The 12,288-nt window shown below is 43.9% G+C and overlaps 1 protein-coding gene across 3 annotated transcripts in view; it reads right to left on the reverse strand.

Moving 5' to 3' along the window:
• LOC142472277 (uncharacterized) overlaps positions 1 to 12,288 on the reverse strand; it is a 114,028-nt gene that overhangs the window by 15,489 nt on the left and 86,251 nt on the right. For 2 of the 3 annotated variants that reach the window (XM_075579242.1, XM_075579243.1), the window contains 4 exons: positions 11,827 to 12,042; positions 10,756 to 10,833; positions 8,396 to 8,650; positions 2,365 to 2,580 (listed from right to left, as the gene is read on the reverse strand). In XM_075579242.1, the coding sequence (XP_075435357.1) occupies positions 2,365 to 2,580; positions 8,396 to 8,650; positions 10,756 to 10,833; positions 11,827 to 12,042 (765 nt within the window). The remainder of the gene's footprint in view (positions 1 to 2,364; positions 2,581 to 8,395; positions 8,651 to 10,755; positions 10,834 to 11,826; positions 12,043 to 12,288) is intronic. The other variant, XM_075579244.1, reaches the window with a different exon arrangement.

The following is a 12,288-nucleotide window of genomic DNA, read 5'->3' on the forward strand; positions in this document are numbered from 1 at the left end:
GGGAAAGGTGAGTGGGAGGGGAAGGGATAAAACGTGGGGGTAAAAACAGACATGAAGAGGAAGAGACAGAGAAAATGAAATACAAGAGAGAAATACATAAGAGGGAAAAGATAGACATGGGGGAGAGGGAGAGGGAGAGAGAGAGAGCGCAAAGAGCGCGAGAGAGCAAGCTCAAAGAGCGAGAGAGTGTGCACAAAGAGAGAGAGAGCACAAATTGAGAGAGAGAGAGAGAGACGAGAGCAAAGAGAGAGCGCAGAGAGAGAGACACTAGTGGGCCCTGAATTTATTTGCCCCGGGGCCCGCACATGTCTAGCTACGCCACTGATCTCAACACCTGCATTTTAGCTCTGATTGTGATTTTAACACTGTATTTTTTTTTAATCTATAGAGCAATCTACACCATTATTGTTTCTTCTTTATTTTGTGTGGGTTCCAATGGGTAACAGCAGTTGATGAATAGCACAGCCAGGAACATCCAACTTCTAACTCAAGTTAGAAGTTCCTGGCTGTGCAATTCATCAACAGCTGTTACCCATTGGAATCTACTGCTGGATGTACTGCACGCCCCTGATGTCTGGAGGGTTCCCAGAAGTACACAGGTAAAGGGCCGCAGTGCCCTGTCATATACATATATTCCTGTGCAACTCTATTATTTGATTCACTTTTATTTGGTTGGGTGTTTATTAATGTGTCACATCTGTGGTTCAAGTGGACACCACTAGACACATATCCCTCCCTATTGTGAGTTTATTCATTTTTCCTGGACACTCCATTGTCATCTGGATTATTATGCTTAATATATGCTATAGATTGAACTCTTTCTAATTTTGGAGCATCACATCCTACCTCACTTATTTTATGTGGGATCTGGAGCTGAACTACAACTCCCTGTAGAGGTGAGAGGGGACCTCTCTCATGCTGTCCCCCGATGCTGCCCTGCCCCAATATATAACATTTTTGGGGAGTACATATGCACTCTTGCACCCCCCCTGGTTGTGCTACTGACAATGTAAAGTAAAAAAAGAAATGGTACACTAGGGTTGTAAATGTAAAAAGTTGTACGCTAGGGTTGCAAATTAAAAAGTACTGGTACTCTGCAGGATTTGTAAATTAAAGTACTGGTACTCCGAACCCATTAGTATCATCACGCTTTGACCATAATATATTTCTCTTCAGAATTTGCAGTCCCACGCACAAGTAAAAAAACACATTTCTTTAGCACCTAGAACGCCCTTATGATGTTCCCTAAATGTCACGAGAGCTGGCACGCCAGGGACCCCTTCAACGCTCAGGACGTAATGCTGTTAATGCTGGTTTTCTAGCGGGACATCGCGTTCATCACTCGGTGACTGGAACAGGAGTGGAGCCCCCCCCCCCACTTCCGTCCACGCCACTGGGTGCTGTAATCGCGGTCCCGGAAGGTCGGGTGCTGCCAGTATCCTGGCAGTGCAAGAGTTAAACATGTAATCCGTTTAAAGATTCAGGCCCATATTTGCAAAGTGGTGCTATTCTAGCAACAGAAGACACTTCTCCCGGCTGCAAAACTAGGGCAGAAACTACAGCAGATTCGTCAAAAACAGGGAATCCCAACTGTCCTTTTTCCTCTTCGACATCTAATTCTGTGTTTTTTTCCCACTGGTTTGTGCACCCAATACAATAGGTTTAAAATGAATTATAAGCACACAGCTATGAAGACGATCTTACGGGTTATGGCACAGTGTTAATTCCATGATTCAAACAATATCTTCAAACTGCAGGTCTCCTATAGGACAGAGATACAAAGTAACACTCTAATCAGAAGTTCGTATAACGCAATTCTCCATTTAATGTGACAGCCAAAAGCAGTGGAAAGACAACGTTTCAGGTCCCACCTGATGAAAGGTCCATATGGGACCTGGAACGTCGTCCTTCCACTGTTCCTGGCTGTCACATTAAATGGAGAATTGCATTGTGAACTTGCGATTAGAGTGTTACTTTGTATCTCTGACTTAGAGGAGACCTGCACTTTGAAGATATTGCATGTCTACGTTGTGTTGGCTGCACAAGCCGGATTCTCCTCGCCCGAAACGGTTTCCCCACACTTTGGAATTGTACTATTCCATGATTCAGCCGGAAAAGCCATCTATCTTGTGAATAATAAGTGACCAAATAGAGTCACCATATATGAATGAAGGGCTTAAGAGGAAGCTCAGCATGACTCATGACCTAGTGTGGGAATGAATGTAGAGTCCAACTAATGATTCAGGGAAGTTCCCACTGTATGCGGGGTCATACATAGAACACTTCGGCTGTCACAGGTAAGATCTGCATAGCACAGTATGGACTGTAGTTTCCATCTACTTTACCATACAATAAATCTCTTACCCGTCACAGTGGTGGAGGGACCTCCCGTCTTGGCCCAGATGTTCTCCCCGTAGGATGTATCACTGTGCTTCAGAGTCTTTAGGGTCAGGAGGTGCTCAGCCCATTTCTGAGCTTCCTGGCTGATTCTGGAATTCAGCTGCAGTGGTTTTGCCCCATGGCGAGACCGGTACGTGTTATTTGCTTTCAGGAATTCCAGTGCAAAGTCCTTAGAGTCTACTAAATGAAAAATAAAAAAAAATGAGTTGCAGGGGCCATATAGCAAATATCACTTCTGAGCACATTCACATGTCTCAGGTCTGAAACTCTGCTTTCCCCCCCATTATCTCATATCATACAATGCTTCCACTGCAGCCAGGGATTCTGGGAAATGACATGTAAATGAGCACACTGTGTCACCTTTTGCTTCTTATCCATTAAACATGTCATATACAAACTACCAAGATGCAACAGCGTACAATATGCATACCACGCAGCAGCATTCTTCTGCTAATATCAGTTCACCCGCATAAAAAGGTCCTAATAACCTGTACTTTATTTCTTAAGCCAAACACGCACTTTTAAGTTAAACTGTCTCACATGCTGGATAAATAAAATATATTTTATTAAATCAAACAATACTTTACATGCCGTAGAACAGGGGTGCGCAAGCTTTTATTGCTGCGCCCCCCTGTCTGCTATCCTCCGTTCTCGCGCCCCCCCCCTTAAATAAGTTCGGTGTCAAATGACGCCGCGGAGTCAAGTGTCGTGACGTTGCCATGGGGATGCGTCCTGTGCCGGCTGAATCTCGGTAAGGAGAGGTTGCAGAGGCCTCGCGCGGTCCCCTGGCATTTCATTTAAATGCCTTGGGGAAGAGCGCAGGACCTCTGCAGCCGCCCGTGCCCCCCCCCCCCCCCAAAAAAAACAGTTTTTGCACCCCTGCCATAGATTGTAAGCTCACTGGGGCAGGGGCTTTCATTTATATGCCCATAAAATAATTAGTGGATTTATTTTATTTCCCAGTATTGTATTGCACTGCAACCATTTTCTGATAACGTCTGAATCAAATGTAACAAGTTTGTTTAAAAAGTTACATACAGATGGTTAGCAGGGTAGTTTTATGTACGTTTAGTGATAATGTCACAGTCTTTGTAGCAGGTGACAGGTAGAGAAACGGCAGCGCACTGCAAAGAAGACCAGGAGGAGGCTCACGGTTGCAGCAACAAAAAAGGGTTTATTGCATAAAAAAATAATGGACTACATGTCCCCCCCCTAGCCACAGCAATAGTCCACCAACGCGTTTCGGGCTTAATGCCCTTTCTCAAGGTGGGACATTGTCTGTACTAATCAATAGTGGTGCCAGAGGCATTAAGTACTAGTCCCCTAACCCTATTAGGGTAACTTTATTGTACACACAGTACATTGGGAGTTCTTCCAAACTGCAGTCATTATTATTACAAGGACTTGTTCTTCTTTTGATGCACTGGCGTTCTATACATCTTTGAAGCGGGTAAACCTGGTTTGACTCCTAGTGTCAGCTCTCTCTGTGACTAGAGATGGGAGAACTTGCCAAATTCGGTTCACCGTTCCGCTCAAACCTTCAAAAAAGTTTGAAAATGCGCAAAAGTTTATTAGAGCCTTTAAGCCAAACAATTGTCTGCAAAATGGACAAGGTTGGAGCAAAATTTGTACGAGAGAGAGAGAGAGAGAGAGAGAGAGAGAGAGAGAGAGAGAGAGAGAGAGAGAGAGAGAGAGAGAGAGAGAGAGAGAGAAGAGAAATAAACAGAGAGAGAAACAGAGAGAGAAACAGAGAGAGAGAGGGAGACCTGTGAACACGTCAGTTACCTAGGAAATTAGTCTATTTCTTAATTTGATGTATTATTTCCTATTCATTTGATTATTTGCCTATTTCAATGAGCTTATGCTCCAGGTATCTCAGGCATCTCTCCACGTGTTGTATAGGGGAGTGTTTATAGGAGGTATATAGAGCAAGTCTATAAGCCTCACCTTTGCAAAACTCATATTTACTTAGTTACACATAGTTACATTGTAGAATAGGTTGGAAGAAAAAAAGATATACGTCCATCAAGTTCAACCTATGCTAAATCTAGACGATAGATACTTTATCCTATATCTGTACTTACAGTATATCTATCCAGAGGAAGGCAAACAAAAACCCCAGTGACACATCATCTAATGATATCTCATAAGGGGGAAATAAATTCCTTCCTGACTCCAAATATTGGCAATCAGATTACTCCCTGGATCAACATCCTCCCCATGTTTACTTATTTGGTATATCCCGTAGGTATATATTTGGTATTCCTTAAAATAATAATATATTTGGTATGCCTAAAAAGATGTCCAACCTTTTTTTGAACATATCTGTAGTATCTGCCATCACAGTCTCCATGGGTAATGAATTCCACATTGTAACTGCCCTTACTGTAAAGAACCCTTTCCTTTGTTGCTGGGGAAATCTCCTTTCCTCCAACCTTAAGGGATGGCCCCGAGTCCTTTGTACTGCCCATGGGATGAATAGTTCTTTTGAAAGCTCATTGTACTGTCCCCGAATATATTTGTATATAATTATCATATCCCCTCTTAGACTCCTCTTTTCTAATGTAAACAAATCTAATTTAGCTAGCCTCTCCTCATAAGCCAGATTGTCTATCCCCTTTATTAATTTGGTGGCTCCTCTCTGCACTCTCTAGTTCCATAATGTCTTTTCTAAGGAGTGGTGCCCAACATTGTACTCAATATTCAAGGTGCGGTCTTAGGCTGCGCTTATAGTGCCGGCGACAGCGACGTTGCGTCAAAACAAATGCATTGCCGATGTCGCATGCGCTTATAGTAAGCGCGGAGCGACGGCTTGGTCGCCATCGCTGGAAGTCATCTCAATTTGATTTTTGTCCAGCAACCGTAGCCTGACGTCGCATCGCCGGCACTATAAGCGTAGCCTTACTAATGCTTTTTAAAGGGGCATAATTATGTTTACTTCCCTTCCATCCATTGCCCGTTTAATGCAAGATAAGATCTTGTTTGCCTTTGCAGCTACTGCATGACATTGGGCACTATTGCTAAGCCTGCTGTCTACAAGCACTCCTAAATCCTTCTCCATCAAGGATTCCCCCAATATATCTCCATTTAATTTGTAAATCGCCTGTTTATTCTTGTTTCCCAAATGCATAACCTTACATATATCTGTATTAAACCTCATCTGCCATTTACCTGCCCACGTTTCCAGTCTCTCCAAGTCCTTCTGGAGAGAAATTACATCCTGCTCTGATCCTACTACCTTACACAATTTAGTATCATCAGCAAAGATGGAGACTTTGCTCTCGATGCCTACCTCAAAGTCATTAATAAATAAGTTAAAAAGCAGGGGTCCCAGTACCGATCCCTGAGGTACTTCACTCACGACTTTAGCCCAACCTGAAAAAGTTCCATTTATTACAACTGTTATTTAAGGCTGTGGAGACTTATTTGTCGAACTGCTTGTTAACTTTGAAAAAATGTTGCCTAATTCACAAACTTGGCCAAAAAGGTTCTTCCCATCTACACTCGTCACCTCGAGAATGCGATTTAGGAATTAAATTAGATTCTAATCTCTTTGGAGCAGGAACGCATTTTACCTGCAAAAATTCTGTATACAGCGCTGCATACGTTGTCAGCTCTGTATAAGAAAATAATATTATGTACACTAACATGGGAATTTTACATTGAGTTACAGTTTGTAAATATTATTAGAACAAGAGATAATCAAGGTGCTCCTCAGCACCCAAAATAGAAAAGTATACTGCACCTGGGCCCGTGTCTGGGACCCCAATTCAAACTATTCGTGAAGTATCAAATTAAAACCTCACATTTATTGGAACAAGTAGTATAACAAAGTAGATCACGCAGACAAGAAACCAGGAACAAAAACAATGTAAATCTGAAAAACTGTTAGACAAAAAACACTGAAACAATACTTATCCGCGTAAACGCATAGCCATGAAGCCAGGACAACTGCGCAGAAAAAAAAACGGGACATAAAACCCCAAAAACTGGAAAAAGCTAAATACCAAAAAAGGAGGCTATATACTAACACTCACTGGGGGGGAGGAAACACGTCGGGGAAACCCCGTCAATGGGCCCGTTCCCACTGATTCCTAATGCAGTGGTTTCCAACCTTTTTTTGGTTAAGAAACTCCAAGTGAAATTCTCAGGAACCCCCAACCCTCTCTAATACCAACTCTGTGCTAAGATGCATTGTAAATTCTTCTGTATTTGATACACATTTTCAAATGACCAGAAAATTACAGGGAACCCTGGTTGAAAAACACTGCCCTAATGGATCATGGTACTTTCATTAAGAGTCCTTTAGTGGGAGAAATCTGCTGCAAAACTCCTTTGTGCCTGCCCACGGGGCACCTTGTTTTTTTCTTTATGGTTTTGTAGGCTATCTGGGAGTTGTGCTGTCTCAACTTGAATTGCATTATTAGAACAAAGTTTTACTAATATTCTCGTTTTTGGAAATGTTGAACAATTTAATGGTTACTAATATTATTGAAAGTTTTTTTTATTAACATCACGGGAATAGTACATGCTTTGTAATATAGCCAAACAACAGTACTAATCATTATTAAGAGTAGACAATAGTTCACAGACAAAAGAAAGATCAGTTTCTTGAACAAGTTGCACTCAACCCTGTAAAACGGTTGACCTAAATGTTATGGGGCGTGTCTGCTAAGCACTGCTATTCCACAGGACTTCGTAAATAAGGCCCTTTACGATGCATTCTACTGGGTTGTAAGGTATCTTCCAGCACAGTCAATGCCTCATGGCGCAGCTGTTCTTTGTAAATAAGTCCCCCACATCCAAAATAAATGTATAAACTTTGAGATAAATAAGAAAAAAACTGTAAGAATAAACTATGAGATTTGTAGTCAACAAAGAAGCACAGACGAGACGGGGCTGACAGTTTGATTCTGTGATAACAATAATAAGATTAGGTCACGTGGTTCCTGTGGATTATGTTTTGTGCCAAACATATCAGTTCTTTCTGTTGCAGTTCTCCTTTTTTGGGTATGTGAGGGTCGGTGAACTTCCTCAATCTTTGGCACAGCCTGATCCTCCTGTATCCTATCGTGTGGTTCATATTAACCTGGCTCAGAACCGCACTGTGAAAAGCAGACAGTGAATCCCTGCACTTCTCCCTTCGGAATAGCAGCTATCCCAAAGGGAGAAGCGCAGGGATTCAGTGTCTGTTTTTCACATTTGTCGGACCAATCCCTTCGTCAGCTGCATGCTCCTTACATGGAGAAGCGCGGCGAATATATATTTGTCTCAGAACCGCACTGAGCAACTTTCAATATATAGGAGGGAGACTCGCTGATTTCCTGCTGAAGAAAGGTATCATTGTTCTGCCCTTCTCCCTGAAAATAATTCCCTCGTCCCAATGGAAGTTTCAGAAATCGCCTGCATTATCCCGTCTGCTCTCCCCCAAGGAATCTTTTAAAGGGGCAACTGCTCCAAAGACCCAAGTGAACGGAGGGCAGTGGCATGTTTATGGGGTTATATCTATGGGTATTGGGTATTTTTATCCAAATTAAAATAATAATTAAAAATTGTTATAGGTGTCTAAAGTTAGTTTGTAAACACGGTGAGCGGAGATTTGGGAGGGGTTTGATTTCCTCTGGCTGCTCCCTTATGTCTGATGTCAATGTGTGTTCCGCAAGAGTTTGCACAGGCAGGGCCTTCCTCTCCTCTCCGTATCCTTACTGGCTCTCTGATAAGGACAGGGTGGGGGAGGCAAGGGTAAAGAAAACACTTGGTTGACAAACTCTTCCCCTTCCATGACATAGTGAGTTCGTCATGCCCAGGGACGGTTGTTTTTCTTGGTTAGATCCAGCGGTGGACTCATCTTCCTTTTCCTGAAAACTGGTCACCGCAGTAACGCGACCGCTCAGGCGCTCAAACCGGTAACTTGCCAGTCTGAAGATTGTGCCAACAACCTGCTACACACAACACGTACATATTCACCATTCATAACGGTTTTGGTCACCATTACCTGTAGTTGACGACGCGGAATCTCCTACACGTGTTGGCGGATAAAAGGATCCCGTCGTGCCTTTGTCGCTAGAACCTGCTCCGCCTTCAGACACGGGAGTACCCTTTGGCAGCACGTTCTTTTGAAAGTAACCAGGGTTGGTGATGTTTCCCGCGGGGCTGTACTGGGCTACGGCTATCACCATTCCTTTGCCATCCACAGCCTTGGCGATGCCAAGCTCTCTGGAGTCTTTCCAGACGACCTGAGTGAAGTGACCTGAAAGCAGGAGATACACTTCGATCAAACCTCGTTTATACCCAGACCGATCTAAAAAGGTCCGGAGTGGAGATGGGCACAAATTTCGAGCACGTTCGTGAGCAAGTTTTATTAGTGGCCGGTGAAAAATTCACAAAATGTGAAGCTTCAGCAGAAATCATGAACAGTGAATATCTTCCTTATGCCGAGATTCAACAAGCTCTGATGCAGGGTATCGAACCCGGCCTGGTGGTACCTGGTATGCAAGTCAATGGCTGTTCATGCCAGATCAAGTGCAATACACTGCAATCGGAGTTTGATGAATCCGCCCGCAGAGATCACAGAGACACCATCTTTTGTGAATATTTAACAGTTGGGGAATACGCAGGTGAATGTTGGCAAAACGTGGCGAATTTCACCAATAAATTGCGCATAAATTGAATCTGCAGATAAACATTTAGATTGGCGAGAACCTTCGCAAAGCGAGTTGATACCGGTTCACACATCTTTAACGAGATCCTTCGCAAAGCGCGTTGGTACCGGTCCACACATCTTTAACGAGAACCTTCGCAAAGCGAGTTGGTATCGGTCCACACATCTTTAACGAGAACCTTCGCAAAGCGAGTTGGTATCGGTCCACACATCTTTAACGAGAACCTTCGCAAAGCGAGTTGGTACCAGTCCACACATCTTTAACTAGAACATATAGGGGCCTATGCAGAGAGCAGCGCTATTTCAAAATTCGCCATTTTTTGGAGAAAATCGCGCAGAAAACAGCAGAAAATGGCGAGTTACGAAAAACGCGCCAATTTTTCTTTTCTATTTCTAAAACTCGCCTCGCGGCTGGCGAGAACCTCCATCTCGCCAGTTTTAAAAATATCCTAATGCAGAGAGGCGCGAACGGCATCTAGCGGCTGTTCGCGCCAATAAAATGGCGCAATTGTCTCCTTTTTGCCTCGCCAGAAAAAGTTGGCAAGAAGCTGCCGCTCGCGGCCATAGCAAAGGGAAAAGAAAGGCGCGAATTTTTTTTTACACATTTCTGAAGCGCGCATCTCGCCAATTTAAACTCGCCACACGCATTCATGTTAAACATAGCAGAATTCGCACATTTCTGCATATGGAGAATAAAACTCTCCAAAAAAGCTACTTTTTAATAAACTCGCCAATTTTAAAATTCGCTGCTCTCTGCATAGGCCCCATAGTGTGTAACTATGTACGTATATCTTTATGTAGCGCCATCCATGCGCATAGCGCTTCACCGCAGAAATACACGCCACGTAATAGGAAGAAGCGCTTCATACATAAACGTAACATTAGGAAAAGGAAGCTCTGGCCCGAAGAGCTTGCAATCTATCTATAGGTTATAAAGACCATACAAATATCGCAAAAAAAGTGCAGTACTGTGATAACACACACCAACCACATTATAGAAGTATTCAATGTGCAGTCCAACCTTGGACAAAATTTATTTCAGCAACCTATTTAATAGGTTAAATGTAGCGGATTGATGGTTATTTTGTAAAAAAAAATAATAATAATAATTTGAATATAATCAAATATATATATTCATTTAAGTCCATATTGACTGAACGGAGCTATTGCACAAGAAACCAAGTGTCTAATCTTCATACTCAAGGGGTTCTTGTTATTGTACAGACGTACCCTACAGCTGCCAGGGTCTCGGCAACGTATGGTGACGTGAATGGGGTTAACCCTTTAATTGACAGGAGGTCCTGCAACACATTGCACTGCTTTGGAATGCTGACCCTTCTGGCAATCAAAGGGTTGCTGGGTGGATGGTAAAGGTGACCTTGCCAAGTCATTGAGATGCTGCAGATGAGGGGCGGCCAACTCCAGTCCTCAAGGGCCACCAACAAGTCAGGTTTTAAGGATATCCCTGCTTCAGCACAGGTCGCTCAATCGGAGACTGAGCCACTGATTGAGCCTTCGGTGCAGAAGAGCCACCTGTACTGTCTTCGACTGAGCCACTGACTGAGCTACCTGTGCTGAAGCAGGGATATCCCCAATACCTGGCCTGTTGGTGGCTCTTGAGGACTGGAGTTGGCTACCCATGGTTTAGATGGTCATGTTACCTGTCCAGTATTTATAGTTGGTCAATCACTCACCAGTGTTGCTCTGAAAGCCAGGATTGCTGAAGTTGTAGTCTTTTATCTCTCCGTACCAGGTATCCACCACCTCTGTGCCTGGAGTACACGCAGGGTGAGCACCAATTAGAAGAGGGGAACGATAAGACAGAGATAAGAGCATTAAAATCCATTTTAAACCTCAGCTTACAATCAGTATGACAGTGTTTTTCAACCTGGGTTCCTAGGTACCCTTGGGTTCCCTGGGTATCACCTAAAGGGTTCTCTGCAATTTTCAGGTCATTTGAAAATTGTACCAAATACAGAAGAATTTACAATGCATCTGATCTCAGACGCACTATTAGAGAGGGTTGGGGTTCCTTACAATGCATCTGATTTCAGACGCGCTATTAGAGAGGGTTGGGGTTCCTTACAATGCATCTGATCTCAGGCGCGCTATTAGAGAGGGTTGGAGTTCCTTACAATGCATTTGATTTCAGACGTGCTATTAGAGAGGGTTGGGGTTCCTTACAATGCATCTGCTCTCAGGCGCGCTATTAGAGAGGGTTGGAGTTCCTTACAATGCATCTGATTTCAGACGTGCTATTGAGAGGGTTGGGGCTCCTTACAATGCATCTGATCTCAGACACACTATTAGAGAGGGTTGAGGTTCTTAGAATAAGAGAGGCAGGGGAGAAAAATACATGCGAGGCGGGGGGTGTTGAGTGAAAGTTGAGTAATTGATGGAGAGGGGAGAGAGAGGGGGTGAGGAAGAGGAGAGAGAAATACATGGAAAGAGGGAAATAGAGGGCAATAGAGGGCGCTCGTGAGGTGTGAAATGGACAGGGGGGGCTCGCAAGACCGCCGACGTTGTGCGGGGGGAGGGGGGCAGATGTAACTCTAATCCTGGACCCCGGACAATCTGTCTGCTGCCCTGTTGGTGCTTAAGACTAAATGTGGTGTGTGTGTGGGGGAAGTTAAAAGGGTCCGTGTGTGTGTGTGAGAGGGGGGTAAATGGGTCCGTGTGTGTGCGTGAGAGGGGGGTAAATGGGTCCGTGTGAGTGAAATGAATGGGGGAGAAAAAAAAATCGCTGCTTTATACGAATAGCTTACCAGAAGCGTCCCTCATGCTTGAGTTCCACTTGTACCACAGATTCTCCCCATGGGTGGTGTTGCTATGCTGCAGAGCATTGATGGAGAGGAGGTGGTCGGCCCATTTCTGGCTGGACTCGCTCAGCTCGCGGCTTAGCTGCAAAGGCGGCACGCCGTGCTGGTGCCGATACATGTTGTGAGTTTCCAGGATGTCCTGCTCAAAGGTACTCGCCCCCGCTGGAAAACAATCAGAGCCATTCTTTAGAGCTACTTATTGATGCTTTTACATATCCCCAACAGGTACATTGAATGGTGCAGAATAACAGGGGGAACTATTCATTTCTTCTTGCTGGCTGCATTTGTTTCTACTTCATTCTCTGGGGGAGGGAGTGGCCCAGTAGTAATGGAAATTGCTTCAATAGGGAGCGTCTGTTTTCCATCTCAGAGTCAACTTCTTATGACCTTAGAAATATCCCTTTATTT

This window comes from Ascaphus truei, chromosome 21 (assembly GCF_040206685.1).
Source record: "Ascaphus truei isolate aAscTru1 chromosome 21, aAscTru1.hap1, whole genome shotgun sequence".
In the NCBI taxonomy this organism is placed as follows: Eukaryota; Metazoa; Chordata; class Amphibia; order Anura; family Ascaphidae; genus Ascaphus; species Ascaphus truei.